General features: G+C 44.4%; 1 protein-coding gene across 1 annotated transcript in view; it reads left to right on the top strand.

The window, feature by feature from the left end:
- The first annotated feature begins 4,607 nt into the window (after positions 1–4,607).
- The window catches only part of GPRC5B (G protein-coupled receptor class C group 5 member B), a 41,311-nt gene continuing 20,850 nt past the window's right edge, over positions 4,608–25,068 (top strand). The window contains exons 1-2 of the mRNA XM_083153240.1: positions 4,608–4,936; positions 21,875–22,884. Of these exons, the coding sequence (XP_083009366.1) occupies positions 21,879–22,884 (1,006 nt within the window). The 5' untranslated portion in view covers positions 4,608–4,936; positions 21,875–21,878. The remainder of the gene's footprint in view (positions 4,937–21,874; positions 22,885–25,068) is intronic.

Here is a 25,068-nt window from a genome sequence, read left to right as displayed (position 1 = left end):
GGCCTTTTCATAAGGCCATATCCTCTTAGGTACTTGTTTCCTAGCAGAGCGCCCAGTTTCCTTACGTACGCGACTGTAGTGAAATCGCATTGCATGACGTTATAGTAGCATTCGATGCATGCGATGCGATGCGATTTCAGTACCGCTCCAGTTCCTACTCCCTGTCATTCCTGCCCCCTGTCAGATCCTCTCAGTAATCATTCTGAGGTGATTTTCTGACAGGAGTAGAAGCATCCCTCAGAGCTGCTGGTGAACTAATCTAAAGTGTATGAGATGGCTGCATCTATGAATATGTTTAGCTTGCCTTAGACAGAGGAGGAGGCTATCGACTTTTTCCAACTACATGATCTCCCGCTGGCGCAGAATTGCGCAAATGGCCACATAATGCGCCTATCAGTGAAGGAATGTATGTGGCGGTGCCATGTTAAAGCGTGCCGGCTCAAGGTGAGCCTCAGAGCGGCCCACTGGTTTCCAGGGTGCCGCTTATCCTTTGTGACTTTGGTGCACTTTATCTATTCATGGGCCCAGGAGCTGACATCCATTGACTACTGTCAGCAACAGCTGGACATATCTAAAATGACCGCTTGTACAACAGATGGATGCGGGAGGCTTGCATGATGGACCTCATGGCGCAGCCACAGCGCCGTATTGGCGGTCCAGGCCACATCGTGGAGGTCGATGAGAGTTTATTTGTGAGAAGGAAGAGTAATGTCGGCCGGCTGTTATCACAGCAGTGGATTTTGGGGGGAATTTGTAGGGAAACTGGACAGTATTTCCTCACCATGGTGCCCAGACGCGATGGAGGCACTTTGATGGCGGCTATTATTGAGACTGCTGGAGGGCGTACAGCACTGAGCAGCTAGAACTTGCAGGGTATCAGCATGCCTAAGTAAATCACAGGTTCAATTTTATAGACCCGTCCACAGGGGTGCATACCCAGAATGTGGAGAGAATGTGGGGCGCATGCAAATGGCGCAATAAGCGCCAAGGAGGCACAGCACGCCACATGCTCCAATCCTATCTGCAGGTGTTTATGTGGAGAAAGACATTGGGTGGGGCTAACCCATTTCATTGTGTCCTGCGAGCACTGACGCTCCTCCCTAAGGATGATTAACAGATTTTTTCCTAATTAATGTATTACTGTGATTCATTGTTCTTAATTAATCTTTTACTGTTTTAAATTGATTCATTGTTCTTATTGTCATTATGCTTTTTCATTATTTAAGTAAATTACAGTTCTTAGTTAACACATGTCGTCATTACTGTGTCAGATGTATGATTTTGCAGGTGTGAATGTGTTCGTAAAACACCTCCACTATCCACGCCACCCTGAAGCATGGCAAGAGGCGGCGGAACGCGTCCCCCAACATTTTCATACCCCCACTATTCACGTCGGCGTGGTTTTATAAAGTGTGGCGAGCGCAGCGAGCCACCGAGCCCGAAGCGTGGCGAGCGCAGCGAGCCCCATGAGGGGACGCGGAATACATGCAAAAAAAGTATTTGTGTGAGCCAGTTGGCGCTTCCCTTTGTCCTCTTAACAATACAATTAACACCAATAGTGCTATATTTAGAATAAATACGTAGACCTGATTCACACTATTATTGTGTCTTGTGGTCAAACTACCTGTGGAGGGACAAAGACCACTCTTGTGTCATTTCAGAAAGCATAAAAGTTCTGCCACAAGTTCATCCTGTGAATCAGGTCTATGTATTTATTCTAAATACAGCACTATTGGTGTTAATTGTATTGTTAAGAGGACAAAGGGAAGCGCCAACTGGCTCACACAAATACTTTTTTTGCATGTTGTTATCTGTGTAGTGGTGGCATTCACACTACGATTGTGGATCAGGCAGCACACCCTTGGTAGCGCTATTTTCTAAGAAATACCATATTCTCTATGACGCGGAATACATGTCAAGTAATCTGCGTCCCTTCGCGGGGCTCGCTGCGCTCAGCGCGCTTCGGGCTCGGTGGCTCGCTGCGCTCGCAACACTTTTTAAAGTCAACTCCACGCCGACGTGGATAGTGAGGGTATGAAAAGGTTGGAGGAGGCGTTCCTCCGCCTCTCGCGGGGCTCGCTGCGCTCGCCATGCTTCGGGGTGGCGTCGATACTGGAGGTGATGCTAAACAATGGCATAGGTGCTTTCAATTGTAAGCACCCATCACATGTCACCCATTACATCTCATAGTAATCACACATCACATCTCATCGCATTGGGTGCTTCTACAATGAAATAGCGCATCGCACCCTTTCTATGGTGCACTCCGATCTCATGTGATATTTCATTGTATAAGCACTCCTGTTCACTTAATATGGACATCGCATCACATCGCACAGCACTATACACGCTGTGTGATCCGATGCGATTTCACTATCGCATCGGATACTGGGCGCCCTGCCATGAAACAAGTACCTCCTCTTTTTATGTATGAACGAGGGGGTGACTTTCCACAGTGGGTAGTCCAAAAAGAAAAAGCTTTAAAGTGTTAAGTGGGGGGGGGGGGGCGGCGGCTGAGTTCATTCCAGCCCCTTGCAGGCTCACTGCGATCACCCCTTCACCTACCCACAAGGTAAAATAGACTGGTAGGCCGGGATTCTGACTGTCGTGCTCCTGAGAGTCGGGATTCCGATGTCGGAGAAATGACCGTCGGAATTCAGACTGTCGGCCAGTCATGCGGCACCACCAGGGAAAGTGAATGCATGTGCAATGGTGAGGATGACGATCGCTGTTGGATTGGATACTTGAAGTTTCCAGCTGCGACTACTTACTGCCATTCATCAGTGTGACAGATATGTGGCCGGCTGGGCGCCTATTTCCATTTGGACAGCAAGGAAAGATTTTTAAGGGTAATATAACAGATGTTTATAATTGAATTGAACTCAATTGTACTAAATGTTATTCATTTTGTATTTAATTATCTGTGCATGGTGAACATGACTTTCACGTGTCATAATAACCCCTTAGTAAAGTAAGAAACACATTGTATGAGAAATGTGATATTGCGAAAATGCTTTATTTTCTGAATAAAAAAACAATCCCAAAAAATGTCACTGTCCAGACATAGGGCCTCATTCAGACCTGATTGCTGCTGTGTGTGTTTGCAGAGGACTGCGTTCGGATAGCCGCCGACCAGACAGATTGAAACCCGCTCTGTGCAAGTCTGCGAATGACTTGCGAATGGTTCGCTAATCTGCAAATCCATTCACAACTCACTCACCATCTAATGATTTTCCAGTCTGTGCTAGTAGGGTGGCCAATAATGGGATTGCCGGGATCCTGGGTTTTCAGCCTGAAATCACCAGGATTTCAAGCCACCAGGATTAGTGCTTCCAATGCCGGGATTTTGGGATTGCAAGTGCATGTACAGTTGTTTTTTTAAATGTCAGGCAGCGCTGAGCAGAAGACGACTAAGACGCTGCCTGGCTGCACCTGACCCTTAGGCTGTGCGCAAAGTGATGTCAAAGGTCACTCTGTGCCCACCCGTACTCACCCGCTGCAGTCTTCAGCAGAGCTCGCCATTGAATGCCCACCTGAGTCTTCAGCAGAGCAGTGCGTGGCATTTGCAACAGGCAGACAGCCGCCAATGCTGGGTCCTCCAAGCAACCACGGAGTCTGCCTCAACGTAGTTACGCCACTGGACATGACCCCACAGAAGCCTATGACTACTCTTTGCAGCGCTGCTGTGTGAGGGATACCTGACACGGATCCCTACCAGCATGCGCAGAGGGGACTCCCGGGTCACAGACCCTGAAGTTCAGACAGCGGTGGGGAGCGCAAAGGGCAGATCTTACCGGGAGAGCTGCCCTTTGCGTTACTGATCGCATATGTCAGTATACACAATGTCAGTATATTACAGGATGAGCATCATGGAAACGGGTGGAATGATGTACTGCCGCTGCTTGGCACATCCCGCCATCTGATGGTCTTAATGCAAGCAGCATTAATGAATCAGAACATCTAAGACGCCACCTCCACACTTTCATGGGAGGTTCTGGGAAGTCGGCATTTGTGTGTCGGCGGTTGTGGGACCAGTAAGCTGAAGTCTTGCCTAGGGTGCCTAAATACCTTGCACAGGTCCTGATTGGAGCTGTAGTCAGATATTGTTTAATACATTTACAGAATCACAATAATACAAGTGCATAGAATGTTGGCTAAACAATGAAACACTGCAAAGAGTTTCCCATCTAGTGGGTGACTGACGGTTAGATGTGTCAGTCAGAGGTAATAGTGTAGCTGGGACAGAGATGAAGAATGACGGTTCACACAGAATGGGACACTGTCAGCTCCAAGGCTTTATACCTCTGCAGCATTCATCACTGGACAGGGAACACGTTACTACTGTTCTGTAACACAGTAAACAACCAGCTAATAATCCTCAGAACATTACGCAAGGCTAGAGACACTGCAATGAATACAAAATGTCCTAAACTGCCCATAGCAACATGTGCTCTGCTCTACTGCAGGGAATGCGAGTGCTGGACATTGCATGCAATGCTGCTGCTATCCTGCCACCAGCAACAACAAACAAAAGGCAATGCATGCTTCATATGAAGGTGCTGGCGTCACGGGTGGGGCGGGGCTTATCCAAAGTGGGCGGGGCCTCTGGCAGATCTGGTACTGCAGTAAACTGTGTAGAGGTGTCAGCATTTACCGAGGCTCCTCAATGCTCACAATCCCAGGCTCACTCACACTAGAGGGGCATTGCTGAGCCTCCTCACTGCGCACAATCCCAGGCTTACTCACACTAGAGGGGCAAAGCTCAGCTTAGGATCATTGCAAATTGGGCATCAAGGTCTATTGCAGCATCAGCCAAAAGGATTTAACTCAGAGCTGTGGGAAATGTGTCCAGTGTTGTCCCAGCTTGCAGAGATGTGACTCTATACTGTGCCTGAGACCAAAAGCCCTGCACAGCCTGCAAAGCACACATCTATCTGTAAGTTCTGTTACCAGCCATGCCTGGCTGTTCTGCAAGTGATGTACTGTATGTCCGTGGTGTTGTGTGCGCAGGGACATGCATGCACTCTGATTACCCTGCTGTAGAGGCAAATCAAGCTTTGCTCTAGTAGTTGGAAGAGTATGCTTTCAAGTGTGTGCATATGTGTGTGTGTGTGTGTGTGTGTGTGTGTGTGTGTATATGTAGCATGTGAGTGTAGGCAACTATAGGATATGCACATGTATCTTGTTTGAGTTATTGCATAGAAAACAATTACTGTAGTTTGCTATACCATGTATTTTTTATTGAACATTATATATATATATATATATATATATATATACATGCAGTATGTATATATATTATAATTATGCTATATTCATACACACATCTGTGTGTGTATTTTGGGTCCTAAAGAGACACAAAAAATATTGTGCATTAATAATGATAATAATCCTGTAAGGACTGAAGTGCTCAGTTTAGTCCCCTGTGTAACTGGGGAAGTCTGTCTGGCTTTGGAAGGGTTAAATGTATCCCATTGCAGGGCTGTAAGATCGGGTGCTGACATATTGCTCAGTGATGGCAGAGAATAACCCATGCACACATATACATACTACGTACATACATAATACACAGATACATACATACGTACTACTGAGAGCTATGGGCTTTATGGGAATGTGTGTGGCTGGAGCTGGTGTGTATTCTTAGTTACATAAGCAATGTGTAAGCAGAGTAAGGGGTATAAATACCATGGTGTACAGAGGAAAGCATGCCACGGCAGTAATGATGTGAGCACTGAGCAGTCCATGCCATGTCCAGGCTACACTTCCCCACACAGCGAAACCATGGACATGCTATATACTGTGTACCCTGTATATGAGGGACTGCTGCTGTACCATGCGCAGTACAAGAACTACCCCAAGCAGGGCTGCAAGAGACCCAGCAGTGGCAATCTGCTTGGAGTAACTACTTAGAAGATAAGTGTAAACCCAGTGGGTATGATGTGTACCGGTGCTGCCCAATAACAAGGAATAACAGCTGGTAACTTCTCTGTCCCTGCGCTGTGCAAAACTGCACCAAATATTGTATCAGCCAGAATGCTTATAGTATGAGATGACTGCAAGCACAGCATCACTTATTACACAGTACAGCTAAAGTATACCCGTCCCTTTATGAGTCAAATAAGTAATAATATTGTGGGGGTATCCCACAAGCCATCTCTTTGTTCCCTGCAGTCTACACAGAGGGTCCTGCTATTGTCTGTCCAGGCCAAAGACCCTCTCTGGTCATATGCAGACAGCAGGAGACATGTTTCCCATCATATACCAGCCAGCTCACTGCAGAGCATACTTAGCATCTTTGCAGCAACCATTGACCCAACTGGTTCCTTCTGGTTTCAGCTTGAAAACATGGCTTCTAACAGGACATAGAAGAGAGGGACACCAATAACTTTGCCATGTTACAATTTACAGGGCACTGCTCTGTTCCAGACAAATACACATACTGTACCCCTTGTGCGTTCTCCTGACATGTGGTAGAGGTTAAACTGTTCCAGAGCAGCCCTACTGCAAGGGTCAAGAGGGGATTAAGTTACCCCTGGCCTCCTAAAATCCTAAAACAAACCAAATGAGCTAATCATAGATGACGGCAATAAATCTCTATAAGTGTTTGCCACAGGAGGGGTCCCCAATGTCTGCAATGTTTTATTGTGATTACAGTTGGCTGTTTATGCAAAGGGAAACTTGAAGTGGAAACTGCCTGTCCTGATACCAGGTGATCTGTGGAGGGTCCTGCTGTGCAAATCACTGAGCAGGAAAGTACAGTAGCCTCGCTCCAAATCACTCCTTTATCTATTATTGGCATATCTGACTGACAGAGGTATATTTATTGTGATTACATCTGCTACGATTTATGCAGCCTTGATATTAATATCAGTGCTTGTGTGTAACAGTGTGAGTGACTAGCAGGCAGTTGTGATTTCTGCAGCGTTTTGCCTGCGTCACATGTGTTGCTGGGCCCACTGAAATCTAGCGTGTATCATGAATACAGATTACTAGTCAGCACGCTAGTATACAAACCTAGGATTGGACCCTAGATCACACTTAAATTCACATGATGCTTCCTTAGGTAACGCATGTTGGGTCTGTCACGTATTCTGTGTTGCAACAGTTTTAGCAAATATTTATGCCAAGGACACATTTCACAAGTCACAGTTCCATTCACACATTCCTCTCCCGCTATCAATGGAAGTAAAAGGGAGGGTGGTAATGAAACTCTCAGTCTCTCACTCAGTGTGTTTGTGGGTTATTGAGACAATGGCTTGGACACTTCAATATTCTCACCATTTAATTGGCATGTGGGTGCTGTTTACTCCAATATGCTAATTAACAGCGTATTACAACCATTTATTGCAGTACGTTGCTGCTACAGACATGCACCTGTATATGTTTTGAATGTATAATATGTAAGGGGCCCATTTATCATTCAATATGTGTGGATAATTCCCTGGGGGTTTGTTTTTTGGGGGTTAGCCGCAAATATTAAGTACCGCATATACTCGAGTATAAGTCAACCCGAATATAAGCCGAGGCACCTAATTTTACAACAAAAAACTGGGAAAACTTATTGACTCAAGTGGGACCCTCACTCGAGTATAAGCCGAGGAGGGCTTTTTAAGCATAAAAAAGGTTCTAAGTAGGCTTATACTCGAGTATATATGGTATCTCCTCAATGGAAGTAGAAGGGACTGCAGCAGGTATAGGAGACGCACCGTCAGGATGCAATGCTGCCAGATTTACGGATATTGGCCTCCACAGCTACCGCCATCATAGACTGGCAGTATTTAATTGTCACCTATGGGCTACTCACCATACCGCAGACGCTGTGCAGTCCAGTCAGCAGGGGGCCCCAGCAGACTGCACATGCACAGAACCCCTGGGCACTTTTCTGAGCTCCTGCCTGTGTGTCTGGACAGACATACATCCCACCGTTAGGATGTAGGACATACATCCTGGGAGGTAAGATCCCGCCTAGATTGCATTGAATATACAATCTTTAATAAATGGGCCCCTAAGCCTGGGACAGGGTATGGCACGTCCAAACATGATTTGAGTATGTACATAATTTAATCTGGTTATGAGGTATACTGTATGTTCAAAGCCTTGGAGAACGATAAAGTGAAGGGTGATGAATTATCAACCACTAACTGCCTGGTTACATGGTGTGTTTGAAAAATGACAGTTGGTACTTCAGCTCTTCACTTTTTCACTGTACAAGGCTTAAGGCCCCCATTCACTGGGCGATTTACCTGCAATTTTTTTTTTTTTTTTTATGAACCAAAATTGCAGGTGACTGACAGCGTGCCGGATGCAATGCGCGGTCCCAAGCACATCGCACTGGATTTGCCAAGTCGCCCAGTTTGTCTGGGATTAAGGACCGCATGCGATCCTGTCTTGGTGGCTTAAGGGAGCACTGCGTGTGACTTCTCCGAGAGGAGTCACCGCAGTGTATGGGGGCCTTAGAACATCTGCCCCAATATCTGCACACTTCACTTTTGATAAATATGAATGTATATGGCAATGGGAAGCAGCCAACATAAATACAGGAACATTCTCAGCAGCATCACTCATCAACCTCGAGACAAATCTGTCATTTCCTCAGGCGGCTGTAGGAAGATAGGCGTGATCAGCAACTATTGTATGGAAGAATTTAGGTCATGCTGTCTGGAAGTGGAAGGGTTAAAGAGAGAGAGGGGAAACAGACATCACTTTGCAAAGGGTTATTTTCCTTACACTCAGGCTTTGCATGCAGTGACAGCAGATGACCTGCATTAGGCTATACTGTATGGATTAGGGGCCTGATTCAGATCTGATCGCTGGGCTGTGAGCATTCACAGCGATGACTGTGGGCAGATCGGGACCGCAGGTGTCGCCTGCATCCCTTCCTCCCAATGGCCGAGAGCTGCCTGCGCTTTTGGGGTACTCCCAGGAAACGACAGAATTACGCCCCCAAAGGGCGCATGTCAATCAACTTGTGAACGACCAGCGATGGCTTTGTTCACAAGGACGGCAGCCCAGTGGTCAGGTCTGAATCAGGCCCAATGCCATGGTAGGGTACAATATTTTGTGCGGAATGCACGGAGATCATATATGAAACGATGATCCACACAGTGTGTGTACTTATTGGATTTCCTCCCACAATGCACGTTTCTGTCTGCTGGGGCTGCGATTCCAGCATTGCTTAAGTAGCCAACGACATATGTAGAACGCGTCTGACAGCATATAGACAGCAGATGCATTGAATCCCATACACATGATTAGCGTGCTCCGCTCATACCCTGCTGAGGAGACGGCTCACCCATTCTATAGAATCTGAGATCCCAGCCAGAAAGAGCCAAATGTTATTATGCAGGGTGGATAGGTGGGGGCCCTCCTGCTGCATACTAAGCAGCCAGCCTTTGTTATTCATCATCATTTTGGGAGCAGATGTCTGAGACGTGAAGTCGCATCTCTCAGAGTTAGGAAAGCTCTGTGATGGGATTCAGCATGCACAGAGTGCAGCGCATTTGTCGCTGGCCTGATCATTTATTCCTTGCCGAAACACTGGAAATAGCCACATAGCACATTCTTTTGCACAGTCCCAATTATCGCTTTGCTATATGTTACATAAGGGCGCCCAGATCATCTCATTTGCATAGCTAATAAGTTATTGTGTTGCTTTATAGCATTATTTTGGGAAGCGCGTGTGCTGGGGAGACTGTTAGTAAGTTGTTTGTTTGTGGTGCTGTCGCTATTTGTGTTTGTGGAAAATATTCATGGTTTCCTTAGAAAAAGTCTGTCTGGCAGCTTCTTCCAAGGACGTGGAAATATGTCATCAAACAATGTTCATAATGCACTATTAATGGTGCCCATGTGTTTGACATGTCTTAAAGCCTGCAGAAAGTTTCCTCATAAATAAGCCATGTTACTCTGAAGAGCGAATGTCTGCTTTATTACGTGACTAGTTAAAAGCCCGTCAGAATAATGGCTTCTGCAATGTTCGGTACTTTCATTTTGAGCTGTGACAGTTTTTACTCTCATTTTGAGCTGTGATGGTTTTTATCCCACAAACTCTCTACCCCACCCCCAGTGGCTCCCTCCCTCCATATCCAGCAAGTTTGAAACAGAGCAATGTCCTTGCAAAAATTGATTTAACTTTCTGTTAATTTAGCACACAAAGGAGTAATTTGGCCCATTGAGTGACCTCTAGTGGTCATTGGCATGACTTAACTTCATAGAGGTGAGGAGTAGTTAACCTGATAGATAGATATAGATATAATACCTAATAACAACACCCCCCCCCCCCCCACACACACACACACACATGCACATGTATACAATCTGGCCCACACCCCAATAATCATTCCTCCCCAAGGCTACTGTCCAGTCAGTTGTATCAACAATTCTGCTTGACCCCAATTTGAGTTTTCCAGGAAGTCAGGAGCCATCAGAGATAATTACCTCCTGAACTGGGCATGCTTCCGACTTGGGGCCATATGGATTTACCGAGGGGTTCTATTTAAGAGGTATATCGGGGGGGAAAGTGCCAGTAGTTATAGTTCCAGAATAAACAAATTGCCTGCTCTGATTACAGTTATGTATCATAGCCTACCAAATGACCACTAATTCTTAATATTATTGGCAAACCTAAATAGCAGTTCCACCTCACATTATATTGGTAGCAATGTGTTTATAATGGGATGTACGGCTCCAGTACAATATGAACATTGCTGTATACATGAAAAGCCCCCCCCCCCCCCTCCCATTTTGCAAAGCTCGCTTTATTCAGTCAGTAAAACCATTGATCTTTTCTTTTCAATGAGGATTGCAGAGACAATAGCCTATTGAGATACTTTAGGAATAACATGGGTGAGGTACAGAAACTCCAATGCTTTTTAAAAGAACTGAATAAGCGAAATCACTTACGAAAACAAAACTATTGTGTGGCTAAGCTTGCTGGGAAACCTGCGCAGTTACTGTACAGTGTGCTGGTATTCCAGAGCAGTAGTTACAGTTGGAAGGTTGGAAAGAACGTTGCTAATTATTAGCCATAGGCACACCAGGGACAGTCACAGGATTTAAATCCTTTCCCAGGATTTTTGTGGAATCTGCTGCATTAGTACAGTAGAGTGAAATACCAATTATGTAGAAACTGCATTTATTTTCTGCACCATTTTCTGGATATCCTGCTTGAGAAAGTATGGCCCTTATTCTAGTTGACTCGGACGGATGCATATTTTGGACAGGCACCGACTGTTCTTAGCCCAGCCTACCGTACGGATCACTCACAACGCACGAATGCGGTAAGACGCCGAGCGAACGGACTGTGAGTGGATGTTTCATGTGAACACCTCCCAATCTGTGGGAGCCTCCCCCATCCTCCGATGGTCGCCGACCATCGAATGATGGACCGAGTGGTCAGGCAGCCCCAAGTGCTCCAGACCTCTCAGACATTTTTCTGTATGAAAGCAGGGATATGGGCAGGCAGCTGACATCCGCCCCCACACGTGCGTCACGGCCGGATTACCATACGTGCGCCCAGCGTTTTCATAGGAACGCCCATGAAACGTGCGGCGTACGCATATGGTAATGAGCAGTGGTGTAACTAACATTTTGCGCCCCGCCGATATTGACATATTTTGTGTAAGTCAAGTGTTTTAAAAGACAGTTGAGTCCCTTTCCTGTGTTTGCATACATGGGTGTGTGACCAATCAGATTCAGTCATGCGCTTAAAGACCCACAAACCTGCTACTTTTGCAACTTTTCGACATTCAATTTAGTTACAATTCGTGTACTCACCTTTACTGAACTGTGCCTGCATCTGTATACCCGCTGCCTGTGTGTGCACTCACATTTCAGCCATGGCTGGTACTCTAGTCATGTGTTGTCGCAGATACGCAGTATGCCTGTATTGGGAAATACAGGCATACACACATTATAGAATCTGGGTGTTTGACATTTATTAATGTTCGCCGTCTTATTACAGTGCAATATGGCTAACCCACAGGTATAATGCCTGGTGGTATCCCAGGCCAAAACTGGGGGTCAGAACACAGGGAGGTCATGAGTAATCAACCTTGAACCAAGCAAGGACAGCTGTACACACAGCACCCCCCTGCCGGCGGCCCTGGGTCCAATGCCCGGGGTCGGTGCATGCACCTTAAAGCCCAGGATGGCACCTCGTTGCCACTGTACATCTGGAAGGTTGAAGCAGCCCCTGCCCACAGAAAATACTGTATTTTTCCACACGGTTGGAAAAATAAGTTAAAAAAACCCAAACCAACAAAAACCTTGCTTTATTGGTTTAAACCTTGATCAACCATGTTTTAATGTTTTCTAACATTAGCAATCCAAAGTTATTAGGCTTTGATATGATTTATTTTAAATCTTTCAATAAAACCTATTTTAGGCTAAACATATTTGAAAGATTCAAAAGTACTTTTCAGAGAAAGGCACAAACACCAAAAAAGATGGAGTTAATTAAGCATTAGCACTGGATAGGTCACTTGCATTAAACATTTTGAATAAAACACTAGTTTAGATGTTTTCAGTTCCCAGTCTGTTTTAAAGTTTCAAATGAGCTAAATGAAAAAAGAAAAAAATCTTTTGAATTGAAGTAAACATGAAGCTTCAACCATGAGGTGTTTTTTTTTCACTACGACCTGGTTTTTTTCTGTCCTATGGGAATGTTGGGAAAAAAAGCTTGATGCTAGGCAGATTTAGCATCTCTCTTATCTGATTCACCTTTGTCGAGTGTGTGTGATTTACTGCACTAGTTCACTTAGATGAAGACCACAAGCAACAAGAATGTGGAATAGTACCAGGGATTCCCTTACAATAGGCAAGTGACAGTGCTGTACCTGTAGTCACAGCATATAAAAAACCCAGAGGGCCAAATGTAATAGGGTGAGAGTTTCAGAAAGTGAGAGATTTGGGAGAGTTTTCCCAGATTTTTTAAAGCAGCAATCAATTACATGGCAAAATCAACCTGGTTTTGCAGTGTAATTGATTGCTGCTTTAAAAAAACATGGGAAAACTCTCCCAAAATCTCTCACCCTATTAAATTTGGCCCAGAGTGTTTATTTTAAAAAAAAATGTATTTACCATGGTTTAACCCAGCCAACCCTGTTTTTCCATGTTCCTACCTTGTTCTGCAAGTGTTCCTAATGAACATTGAAATCATTTATTGACAGGAGATTTTACATATAGTGACATTAGTGCATTATGATAAAATAGAATTTAAGGACCACTATCCATCAACACTGAAATATTTAAGTAGGAACCAAGACTATAAAATATATATATTTTTAGTGGAACCCTACTATTCTGCAGATTTGTGGGGGGGTTTTGACAATTTTATGTACTTACTATGCTACAAAAGGCTGAAATCCCTTGTACATCTTCTAATATAATCTGATAGTAGGTTTCTGTGTATCATGCCCCTGGGTATCATCCAATCCACACAGTACATTTCTGCAATGCAAGTGTGTCATCCTGTCAGTCACACGGGCCCTTATTCTGGTTGGTGCGGTAATATCCGCGTGCGTTCGTGCCGCCGATGTTTTGTGTCTGCGCATGTGCAGAGGCGTCTCTGCGCATGTGCGAGCGGGACGCACGGCCACATTCCGCATGAAATGTGTACACTACGAACAGGGGGTGGAGAGGGGCGTGAAGGGCTGTTTGGGCTCATTACCATATGTTTACACCCCGCGTTTCATGGGCGTTCCCATGCAAACGCTGGGCGTACGTATGGTAATGCGGCCGTGACGCACGTGTAGGGGGCGGACATATGACATTGCCGGATGTCAGCTGCCCGCCCAGATCCCTGCTTTTGCACGGAGAAATGCCCGTGTGGTCTGAGGTTGCGGGAGCTGGCGGACCACTCGGCCCTGCATTCGATGTTCTGCGACCATCGAATAATGGGGGAGGTTCCCTGAGATGGAGGAGGTGTATTCATGAGAAATACACGTGCGGTCCGTTCGGACAGCTTCTTACCGCGTACGGACGGAGTTGGCGATCCGTATGGAAGGCGGGGTTTAGGACGCACAGTGCTGGCCGGCCGCACCGATCAGAATAAGGGCCACTGTGCTTTCTGTGACAGAAGTTGTCTCGTTTATATTATTCAGCCGAGTAATACATAGTATTGACTTATGTTAATTTAAGTCTAACAAAGTGTCGCTATATATAGAACTGCTTTAAGGGGTGTACTATCTTATGGGGCTGGGCAATTTTTACTAAGCGATTTGGCTTCGTCGAAATCAATATGTGTAGAAGCCGTTGGTGACGGCTGCCATCCCCAGCCGCTAATGGCATGTGTACAGCCAAATACACTGTGTGCTTCGGCTAGTCTACATTGACTTGCCTGCACAGTCTGTTTGGCCAGACGATAGCGACAACAGGGGACCGCACATTGTACATGCGGGGTAATTCTGGCTAACTTTCTATTGTGATTTTGACTACTCAAAATCGCCTGGCCAAATATCCCCGTGTTTACACCTCTTCCACAGCCAGATCAGGGACCACTTTGATTGTACCTATCTGGTTCTTCAGACCCGATTACACAAAAAACTACAAATGTATCAAATACATGTTTATTGCTAGATTCACAATGGCAACAGCTACATATAAGTTTAGCAGACGTGACGGTCCTATTAAGTGCCATAAGAAGCTCAGTTTACAGGAATGTATGTCTGCGTTACTCACCACACACTTCCATATGCCTCTCAGTTTGTCTGACAAAACTAATTTAGATAAACTAAGGGATCAGTTACTAATCATATACACTCAGATTAATAATTATTATTATTGTTTTTATTATTATTTTCGTTGGCTACAAACAGAGAACGTTAAAATACAACTGTACTAACATAAATGTAAACCATAGGAGCTCAACCTTATTCCTCGGGACCCCCAAACAGCTCATGTTTTCCAGTGCTCCTCACAGTATAGCAACTGAAATAATTAGCTCCACCTGATGATGTGTTAGTGTGTAATGAGGACACCTAGGGCAGCCGAGAGGAATGCCGGGCCCCGGTAAAATTGTGAGGGCGTGGTCTAAGTGTGGGAGGTGTGGCCACCTCCTGTGCTTAGGCCACGCCCCAAAATGTTTCAAGGGGGTGAAAGAAAACACTAAACTCAGCAGCAGCAGCACACCTACAGCATGTGCTGTGCTGACAGCAGGCTCAGCATGAGCTCTCACGCTGTCATTGAGACACACATGCTAAGCCTACTGTCAGCACAGCACATGCTGTATGTGTGCTGCTGCTGATGCCGGGAGGGGGAAGGTGAGGGTCGGACCAGGGCCCCTGCTAGGCCCCACCAGCAAGCCCGGGTAATTAGTACCTACTCCCCCCTCCCCCCTCTCGGCTGCCCTGAGGACACCTGTGCACCTGCTGTGTGAACTGCAAAATGTCAACTGTTTGGGGTGCTGAAGACTGAGTTTGAGAACTCGGATGGACTAATGTAAAATTCCAGCAGAAAGTTACTTTTACTTAAAATAACTCATTCCTTGTAGTGAGATATTTATTGTAATTTGCAGGCTTTTTATTAATACATTACTTTATTATTGGAAATAATTATATAATTTGTCTAAATGATAATTGCAGCATGTATGTAAAAGAGTTTATTTTACACATTTTAATGATGACTATATAAAAAAATCTTGTATACAGTATGTTCACATAATGTAGCACATGTCTGTGCATTTATGTAAGATGGGGGGTATTCAGACCCGGATTCCGCCTGTCGGAACGTCCCAACAGTCGGAATCCTGGGCCGTTTTTGTTCTTTCCGACAGGAACTCAACAGTGGATATTCAGTGTACTGACTGTCGAGTGTCAGAAAGTCTGCAAATTGGCGAAAAACGGCTGCGGATTGGTTAAAAACGGCCGTGAATCCGACAATCCCCGGGCGGTTCCGACAAAACAGATCTAATTGATTTTAAAGTTGGATCTATTTTGTTGGAACCTGCTTTCAATGCTGTCAATACCGGCAGCATTGAAAAGGCGACAGACGCTTATTCAGCTGTTGGAAATAGCGACCGGGTCTGAATTCCCCCCATAGTGCTACAGCAACTTAAGTATTCATTATTTAATAAGACATTCTATGTTTGAGCAGCCAAAGATTAAACAAAAAGTAAGCTTTCATTAGAAACAAAGGAGTTTTACACTTCCATAATATAAATAATTTAGTAATGAAAGGGAAGTTGATCTTTAGATAAGCCTGATTGTAGCATTATGTCTGTGTTTTGGGTGTTTTACGAATCTCCATAGGAACAGTGTGCTAAAATAGTTTGGTCACAAGAGGACTTTGTATTGAGAATAAGGCAATTCAGAAGAGTTTCACAAATGTTTCATAGTTTACAATAATTATGCGGTCATCTGCTTATATGGGGTGGGCGGTTTGTAGATTTCAGATGGGGGTTTGTGGGGTCAAATCATGTAGCTGTGTTGGCACCAAAACAAGTTTGTTTTATCGGTACTTCTTTACTTTCACGGCGCCAGCATGGCGCCGCGCGTCAGAGTCCCCTTGCGGGGCTCGCTTCGCTCGCCCACGCTGGGGGTTTGGTGGCTCGCTACGCTCGCCACGCTATTTAAAATCAACTCCATGCCAACATGGATAGTGGAGGTATGAACTATCCATGTTTCGTTTATTTTACATAGTTTGTGGCGAGCGTAACCCGGAAGTAGCGCGGCGCCATGCTGGCGCCGTGAAAGTAAAGAAGTACCGTTTTATCTACCAGCTTGGTAGGAGCCCTAAATTAGCCATGTACAGGATGGCCTTACTTCTGGGGGAATTTATGGACCACCACTATAAATAACATTATTAGACCTTAATGTCACTGATAGTTGCTAGAGACTGTAGTTTTAGCGTATTCAATGTAATTGTTTTGTAAGCTCTCTGGTACAGTGAGAATGTATATGAGCAAATATTGTTCTTTTAAATAATAATGTGACTTTTAGGTGAAGGTCTTGCCTGGGTTTCCTGCCACATTGCAAAAATATACTGGTAATTTAATTGGCTCCCCCCAAAAAATGTACTCTGGTTGGGTGTGGTACAGGGGTCCGACAGTCAGGATCCCGACAGTCATTAACCCGACGTTGGGATCCCGACTGGCCGGACCCAGACAGCATGGTGAGTGCAACTAAGCCCCTTTCGGGCTCGCTGTGCTTGCCACGCTGCGGGAACGTTGGCTCGCTACGCAAGCCACCTATTCTATTCTCCCTCTATGGGGGTCGCAGACCCCCATGAGGGAAAATAGCCGATGGCCGTCGGGAACCTGGCTGTCTGTGTTTTGACAGTCGGGATCCCGACATAGGATAAATGCCTGTTGGGACCCCGTCCGGCACCCCTCTGGTTTGTATCTGGAAATGAACATAGGGCTTGATCCATGTTTATAAGTATAGCATGAAAAGCAAGTAACTTTGTAAATACATTTATATGTTTTCTGTACAGAGCATTGCAACATGGTTTGCCCAGTTTCTTGTTTTTCATGCAAATTAGATGGAGACCCAGAGGTTGGTCTAGAAAAAGTGACATGGGGTCCCATAAGAGGTCGGACTATAGGGGGGGGGGGGGGGGGGGTGAGTTAGAAGTTTCAGAAGCCTAGTTTCCGCCCTCATGCAGGTCCCCCACTCAGCACCGCTCATCTGTTCTTCCTCTCCTGGGCCCTCAGCAGCAGCCTCCTAAATGCCCAGCTGGACCGTGACCCTCTAGGGTGGTGGCAGCTGCAATGCACTGTCCCCCTGCATGCTAAATCAGGATGCTGTTCGCGTGGTGGCTGATCGGCTCCTCTGCACTGAACTGCATTTCACGTGTGTGCAGAGTGCCAATTATACTGGAGGCTGCTCTGCTGGCACAGTTTTCCAGATGCTTCTGGTTCAATGAAGCAAAAGCCTTGTATATTTGTAGCTGGGATATGAAGGTCAGCAAATATGTGAGAATAAAAAGTGTTTGGAGGTAGATCATGATAGAGATGTGTTGGAGATATCATGGATCACAACATGGTCCCTCATCTACATATGTTTTAAAGCCTTTTGTATCCGAGTGTTTACCACTGTTCTGTGTACCTGTTTGCCTTGGTCATGCAGATGGTTAGGCGAGCAGCTGTCCCTGTAACAGTCACAGACAAGTATGGAAGCACATGTTACAGCTGACAATAAAGTGGAAGAAAACCTGCAAATTGTCACATTGCCTATCATTTATTATTAAAAATTGTTCTCTTTTGACCAGCTTCTGTATTATACTGTTAAAACTGGAAATACTATGGACTTATTCTGAGTTGGATGTATTGGTGGGATGCAGCGGAGGCCAGATTTACTACCTTATGTTAATTTAAGGTTCCATAGTGCTAGACCAAGGTTCTGTAGTGCTAATACGAGGTTCCATACTGCTAATGCTAGGTTTCTTAGTGATAATGCTAAGTTCCGTACTGATAATACAAGGTACCGTACTACTAATGAAAGGTTCCATAGTGCTAGTTTGAGGTTCTGTAGTGCTAATGTAAGGTTCTATAGTGCTAGTTCAAGGTTACTTAGTGGTAAACCAAGGTTCCATAATGCTAGTTCGAGGTTCCAGACTTACAATGCTAGGTTTCGTAGTGCTAATGTGAGGTTCGTTAGTGATTACATAATGATAGTTGAGGTTCTGTAGTTCTAATTCTAGGTTCCCTAGTGCTAGTTAGAGGTTATGTAGTGCTTATGCAAGGTTCCGTAATGTTAATGCAATGTTCCATAGTGCTAGTTCATGGTTCCGTAGTGCTAATGCTAGGTTATGTAGTGCTGGTATGAGGTTCTGTGGTGCTAATCCAATGTTCCTTAGTGCTAGTTCAAGGTTCAGTAGTGCTAATGTGAGGTTTCCTAGTGCTAGTACGAGGTTCTGTTCTAACAATGCAAGGTTCTGTAATGCTAGTTCGAGGTTCCGTAGTTGTAATGTGAGGTTCTGTAGGGCTAGTTTGAGGTTCCTTACTGCTAATGTGAGGTTCTGTGGTGCTAATGTGAGGTTCCATGGTGTTAAGGCAATGTTTCAGAGTGCTAGTTCAAGGTTCCGTATTGCTACTGCAAGGTTCCCTAGTGCTAGTTAGAGGTTCCCTAGTAATAATGTGAGGTTCCGTAGTAATAATCCTAGGAATGCTAGGTTTTGTATTGCTAATGCAAGTTTCCATAGTGCTAATGTGTGAGTCTGTGTGGGAAGCCACACCCCCCCCTCCCCCTATTTTTCCGCCCACAGCCACAACTGTGACTAGTGTCGGCACTTGCACCAGCTTCTGGTATCTAAGTACAAGAGATTCAGACTTCCCTTCTCCTGACACATGAATCATTTAGTATCTGGATGATAGCAAGTGTCTAGGTAGGCAGTCAATAGGTTGACACCATATGGTTGATATGCATTTGGTCGACAGGTACAAAAGTTTGATAGGTTCAAGAGGTCAACATGACCATGGTTGATATACAGATAGTCGACACATTTTTGGGATTGTTTTTCATGTTTTCCCGACATTTGCTTGATTACTCGTGTTCTACAGTACATTGGGAATAGTACACATTGGGAATAGCAGACTGAAGTGAGCCCTCAAGCGAATACACGTCATATTCAAATGATTATTCGCTGGGGGGGGGGGGGGGGTGAGCTGAAGTCTGCAAAAAGTCACCTGTGTGAGTGCTCAAATGGGATGAACATAATGAGTGCGATCAGCATGAAAAAACATCAATTGCATATCGCCCCGTGATCTTTCGCGTTAAACGGGCGCTATATTACAATGATAACAGCCCATTGAGTTTACCGCAAAACGCCCAATTCACATGACTGGCAAAGAACTGGCACAGATCTGTCCTTGCTGTATGCACTAAAAGGAGCAGGGTTTTAGATTTTGTGTTAAATTGCAACTGTTTACCATTGCACAGAAACAAGGTTCCCTCCTTAGTGCAATCAATTCACTTTCATTCTACCTACAAACACCTTTGAAAAATGAGCCACATTCAGATTTGAAAGATGCTTTTATCAGTAAAGGGTGACCCCCATACACAGGTCTGACTTGTCAGAGGCACAAGTCAAACCTGTTGTCCCTTGAGTTCCCCCAGCAGCTCCCTGGTAGGGCTCCATCTGATTTGGCCCTTGATGTGACATTTTTTAACATGCGATAAATCACATGCAATTTATTAAAAGAGCTCCCGGGGAGCTGCCGGGGGTGTTCAAGGGCAATCGGATGCAGTGTTAAAAAGTAGCTATGACGTGCTGCTGATGATCCGATTATGATATATCATACATGCTGCACGTATGATCTACAGGATCCAATGTGCACAGGAATGCGAATAGATTCGGACCTGATGTCATACACCTCCGATCTGGCCCAATTTCATCCAATGTATCAGCCCGATCCGTCGGAAACGGTTGAAATCGGTCCAAAAGGACCTGCGTGTGGGGCCTTAAGATAAAGGCAAGTTCACTGTATAATTGGACAAAGGCACGCACACACACACACACACACACACACACACACACACACACACACACACAGCACATATAGACCATAGCATCTGTCAATGAAACCTAGAATATAATATTTTGTACTTTATATGGCAAAGAACCTAACAGCAGCATGTGATAATTTATCCCACAAAACCCATAGCTTTCAGAATATATTTGGTGACTTATGACGTGGGAATATGTCATGTCAGGACCATACCTACCAGATCTTGTACACAAGGCAAAGGGTTTCCAGATCTACTGTTCAATCTGTGCGGTTACTGCCGGCTGTCTGGATAACAGGCTCCGGAAACCACACAGTCTATAACATAATCACAACACATTACAGTATGGATTATTCATCAGAAAATTGGTAAGGAGGTTTTTATTTTGATGCTCAGCGTTATGCAGAAAACAGTGTATCAGGCTTATGTAAGACTCTGCCCTGACTGCTTATATGCGTATCTGATACATACAGTAACTCTATTAATATGGTGACTTACTGGCTCCTACACATGGAGTGATATAGGGGCATTTTCTAAGCGATCTAGTGAGATAGCTTAGAAAATGCCCCAATATCGCCCCATGTGTAGGCCCCGTTAGGGTCATAATGCAGCAGGTTGTATGAAGTGTGCCAACCCAACATTCTGGTATGTGAAGTTTTGTTTGCAATGGTATTTCAAGAGAACTTGACTTGAGTGATAAGTATGTGAATTGTGTGTGCTAGAGTGGGCCTTGACGCTTCAGAGATCTTACTCATATGCCCCTATTTAAAGGAATATTGATTTTAATGTTGTTCTTTTTATATTTTAATTGTGTGCAGGAAAGGAACTATGAAGAATAGTCTGTTGTTTTGAGTAGCCCTGAGTGGACCCTTATTTTACCTTTCCTCGAACTAAACAATGTGTACTATATATCGCTGCACTCCACTGTAGGATAATATATTGTAAAATATGTCTTAGGACGGGTACACATCAGAATGACGTGTTCCCGGCACATCTGACTGGACAACATATAATTCTGCCCGTACATCTTGCAATATAAAGTGGTAAGATGGCGTGATGTGCCATGCCATTCTGTATTTGGCAGCATGGCATTATGTACACTTTTTGATTGATTATACACCAGAAGATATCACAAACAAACCGCGGGAGCAGACAAACGGGCATAAACACTGTATTATCCAGCCAATATGCTGTTACGGTTAGGAAGTAAACAACATATGTGTATCCGACCTTATAGTGTGTATCCAGCTTTATCCACTCTTTAGAAGTTTTGATACATCTCTTCCTTAGTCTGCTAGACCCATCTTTTCTTTTCCTATGTTGCAATGTTGCTGGAGACCAGTTAAGGGGTTTAAGCAAAGCTTAGTATCCTGGCATGAAATGTCCTAAACCTAATTTCTAACATGTATTTACTATTTTTATTGTATTAGAAACATGAAAACCCACCCTGCTGTTATTCTACTCCTCTTTTTCGTGATTGGCTATGGCTCCTCTGAAAATTCAACCACATCAAGAGGTTGCGGACTGGACATCTTCCCACGCTATGTATATCTTTGCGATCTGGATGCCATTTGGGGGATAGTGGTGGAGGCAGTTGCTGGAGCAGGTGTGCTTACAACCTTGCTGCTTATGTTGATCTTACTGGTAAGACTTCCCTTCATCACAGAAAAAGAGAAGAAAAGTCCACTGGGAATACATTTTCTCTTTCTTCTTGGAACTTTGGGACTATTTGGCTTGGCCTTTGCGTTCATCATACAAGAAGATGAAGCAATCTGTTCCACCAGAAGGTTCTTGTGGGGGGTTCTCTTTTCACTGTGCTTCTCATGCCTACTTGCACAAGGCTGGAGGATCCGTAGGCTTGTCCGACATGGCAAGAGTCCTTCAGGGTGGCACCTTGTTGGAATGGTCATATGTCTCATGTTGGTTCAAGTCATTATTGCTACCGAGTGGATTATCTTGACAGTCGTCAGGGATAAGAAGATGGCCTGCAGCTATGAGCCAATGGATTTTGTCATGGTTTTAATCTACGTCATGTTTCTCATGGTTGTCACCTTGGGTCTCTCCCTTTTTACACTGTGCGGAAAGTTTCAGAAATGGAAAAAAAATGGAATATGCCTTATTATTACAACTTTTCTTTCAGTTTTAATTTGGGTAGCTTGGATGACTATGTACCTCTTTGGCAACAATGAACTGAAGAGAAAAGACCAGTGGACTGACCCTACTTTAGCCATTGCTCTGATATCGAGTGGATGGGTGTTTCTTATTTTCCACGCAATCATCGAGGTCCATTGTACCATTCTGCCCGCACCACAAGAAAGCACTACAAATTATTTTGATACCTCTCAGCCTCGGATGCGAGAAACGCCTTTTGAGGAAGATATCCAGTTACCACGGAGTTACATGGAGAATAAAGCTTTTTCTATGGATGAACATAATGCAGGTAAGAGAGACAATTCATTTATTCGTTTACGTATATTTCATAACAGAAAGTATACTTCATCATAAGGCCAACATATTTAAGATAAGTTAATGTTTGTTGATGGATTAGAACATTCGTACTCAGTCAAAGTCTAAAGGTGTGTACACACGGCAGGATATGCCATGAGATGCAAGTCCCGATACGATCATATCGTATCGGGACTCGCATCTCACGGCATGCATGCAGAGGGACATTTTGGACTATATAGTGCAGATCTGCACTATATAGTCTTGGCTGCCCTCTCTATTTCACTGCCGATTTGCGCTCACACGGGAGCGCGCATCGGCAGCGCATCAGTCTCGCAAGCCCTAAAAAAGCATGCGATCTGGCTTCCGATGTTCACTATATCAGCAACATCGGAAGCCATATCGCCCCATGTGTACACACTATAAGTGTCCTCAAACATGATAGCTGCAGCATATGTTGGCGTGCCAGGTCTCATGCGATTCTGCTAGCATGGGTAGTAAAGCATGGGCATACAGAAAATATAAAGGGGTAACAAAGGGAAGAAAAAAAACTGAAAGGGTGGGGGGCAGTGATAGGCATCAATCAAATACACAGAAATCACATAAAGAAAATTGACAATACCATGTGCACTGCAGATGGGGTAGATGTAAGTTAGATTTAGGTGAGTTATTTTTGTTTCTGTTTAGGGTAAATAGTGTCTGCTTTATCTTTACTTTGCAATTTAGATTTCAATTTGAACACACCCCACCTAAATCTAACTCTCTGCACATTTACATTTGCCCCACCTGCAGTTCAGGTCTGAATAACCCCCATAGACCCAATAAAATGTTCCACCACACTTTAAATACAACAATAAACTACATACAAGCTGGTTAATGCAGACAGACAAAAGGGCTACACAGGATAATGACTTCCTTTATGCCATATGGGTCTTATGCCAGGGAACAGACCTCTTGTTTGTATAGGATGAGTCTTTCTTGTGTATATGATCTGTATATGAGATCAAAGCATAAAATGAAAAGAGAAAATCCAATGGTGTATTATGTCACTCAATTGGTTACTTTAACCTCAGTGTTCTTTTATAACAATACAGGTGTATGGATCAGTCAAAGATTCCTCCACCTGTTCTTATTAGAATAATGATGGGCGTACCATAGTCAAAAGAACTGAAAATAAAAAAAAGTTCATAAAGGTTCTTATCGCCCCTCTTGCCACCAACGCGTTTCAGTCCTACTAGGTGTTTGTCACGCCACGTCAAAGAGCCTTAAGATACCTTTATGCAATTTTTGTCTTTTTCCGTTCCTGTAAGTATTCCTATGAGTATTTTACACCTTTATTATTCTATTAAGAACAGGTGGAGAAATCTTTTAGCTGATCAATACACCTCTACCGTTATTGATGAACACTGGGGTTAAAGTAACTAATTGAGTAATGAGATACTACACCATTGTATTTTCTCTTTTATGATTTTATGCCTTGACCACAGGAGGTATATACATAGAAGATCAACTCAGGCTACACAAACAGGGGGACTGTTCTTTGGAATGAGACCCACCTCACAAACGGGACGTAATTTTACTGTATAACACTTCTGTCTGCGAATCTGAATACTAATTGCTGCGATTCTGCGGCCACGTCTTTTTCCATGCCAAGTTGCGTTGCACTGTATATACAAACTCAGTCGCACAAATTAATCAACACAGTCACCTTGTGTGACTTAGTCCCGTTATATTAAATCTAAGATGCATTTCGGGTGAAGAAGACGCTGAGCTCAAGCAGAGTCGCATGAGACCTGTTGACTCACTCCCGCCAGGCATCCCGCGACAAACAGCATTTTGAGACTAGGGGGGGAAATTACTAAGATGAAATGGGTACGAATGCACCCATTTATACCCATTCGATGTGAAATAGGGACGGGACCCGATGCCCAGGAAATTTACAAACAGTCGAATTCGGCTGATTTGACATTTTTACAAATGGCAGCTTCAGTCGAATTCGGAAGTACGATGCTGGAGAGTTCTATTTGATAGACTAATTTACAATCATTCGTACTGCAGAATTTGGCTACGAATGGAAAATTGACCTAATTTTCCAGCATATTTGGCTGAAGCATGCACGGATCAATCAGATGCGGCCCTGGTTGCAGAAATACAGGGGAAAGAAATTGTTAGGATCCCC

This window comes from Crinia signifera, chromosome 7, assembly GCF_055691185.1.
Source record: "Crinia signifera chromosome 7, ASM5569118v1, whole genome shotgun sequence".
NCBI classification, from domain to species: Eukaryota; Metazoa; Chordata; class Amphibia; order Anura; family Myobatrachidae; genus Crinia; species Crinia signifera.
Note: the sequence above shows the minus strand (reverse complement) of the source record. Positions and strands in the feature narration are given on the sequence as shown.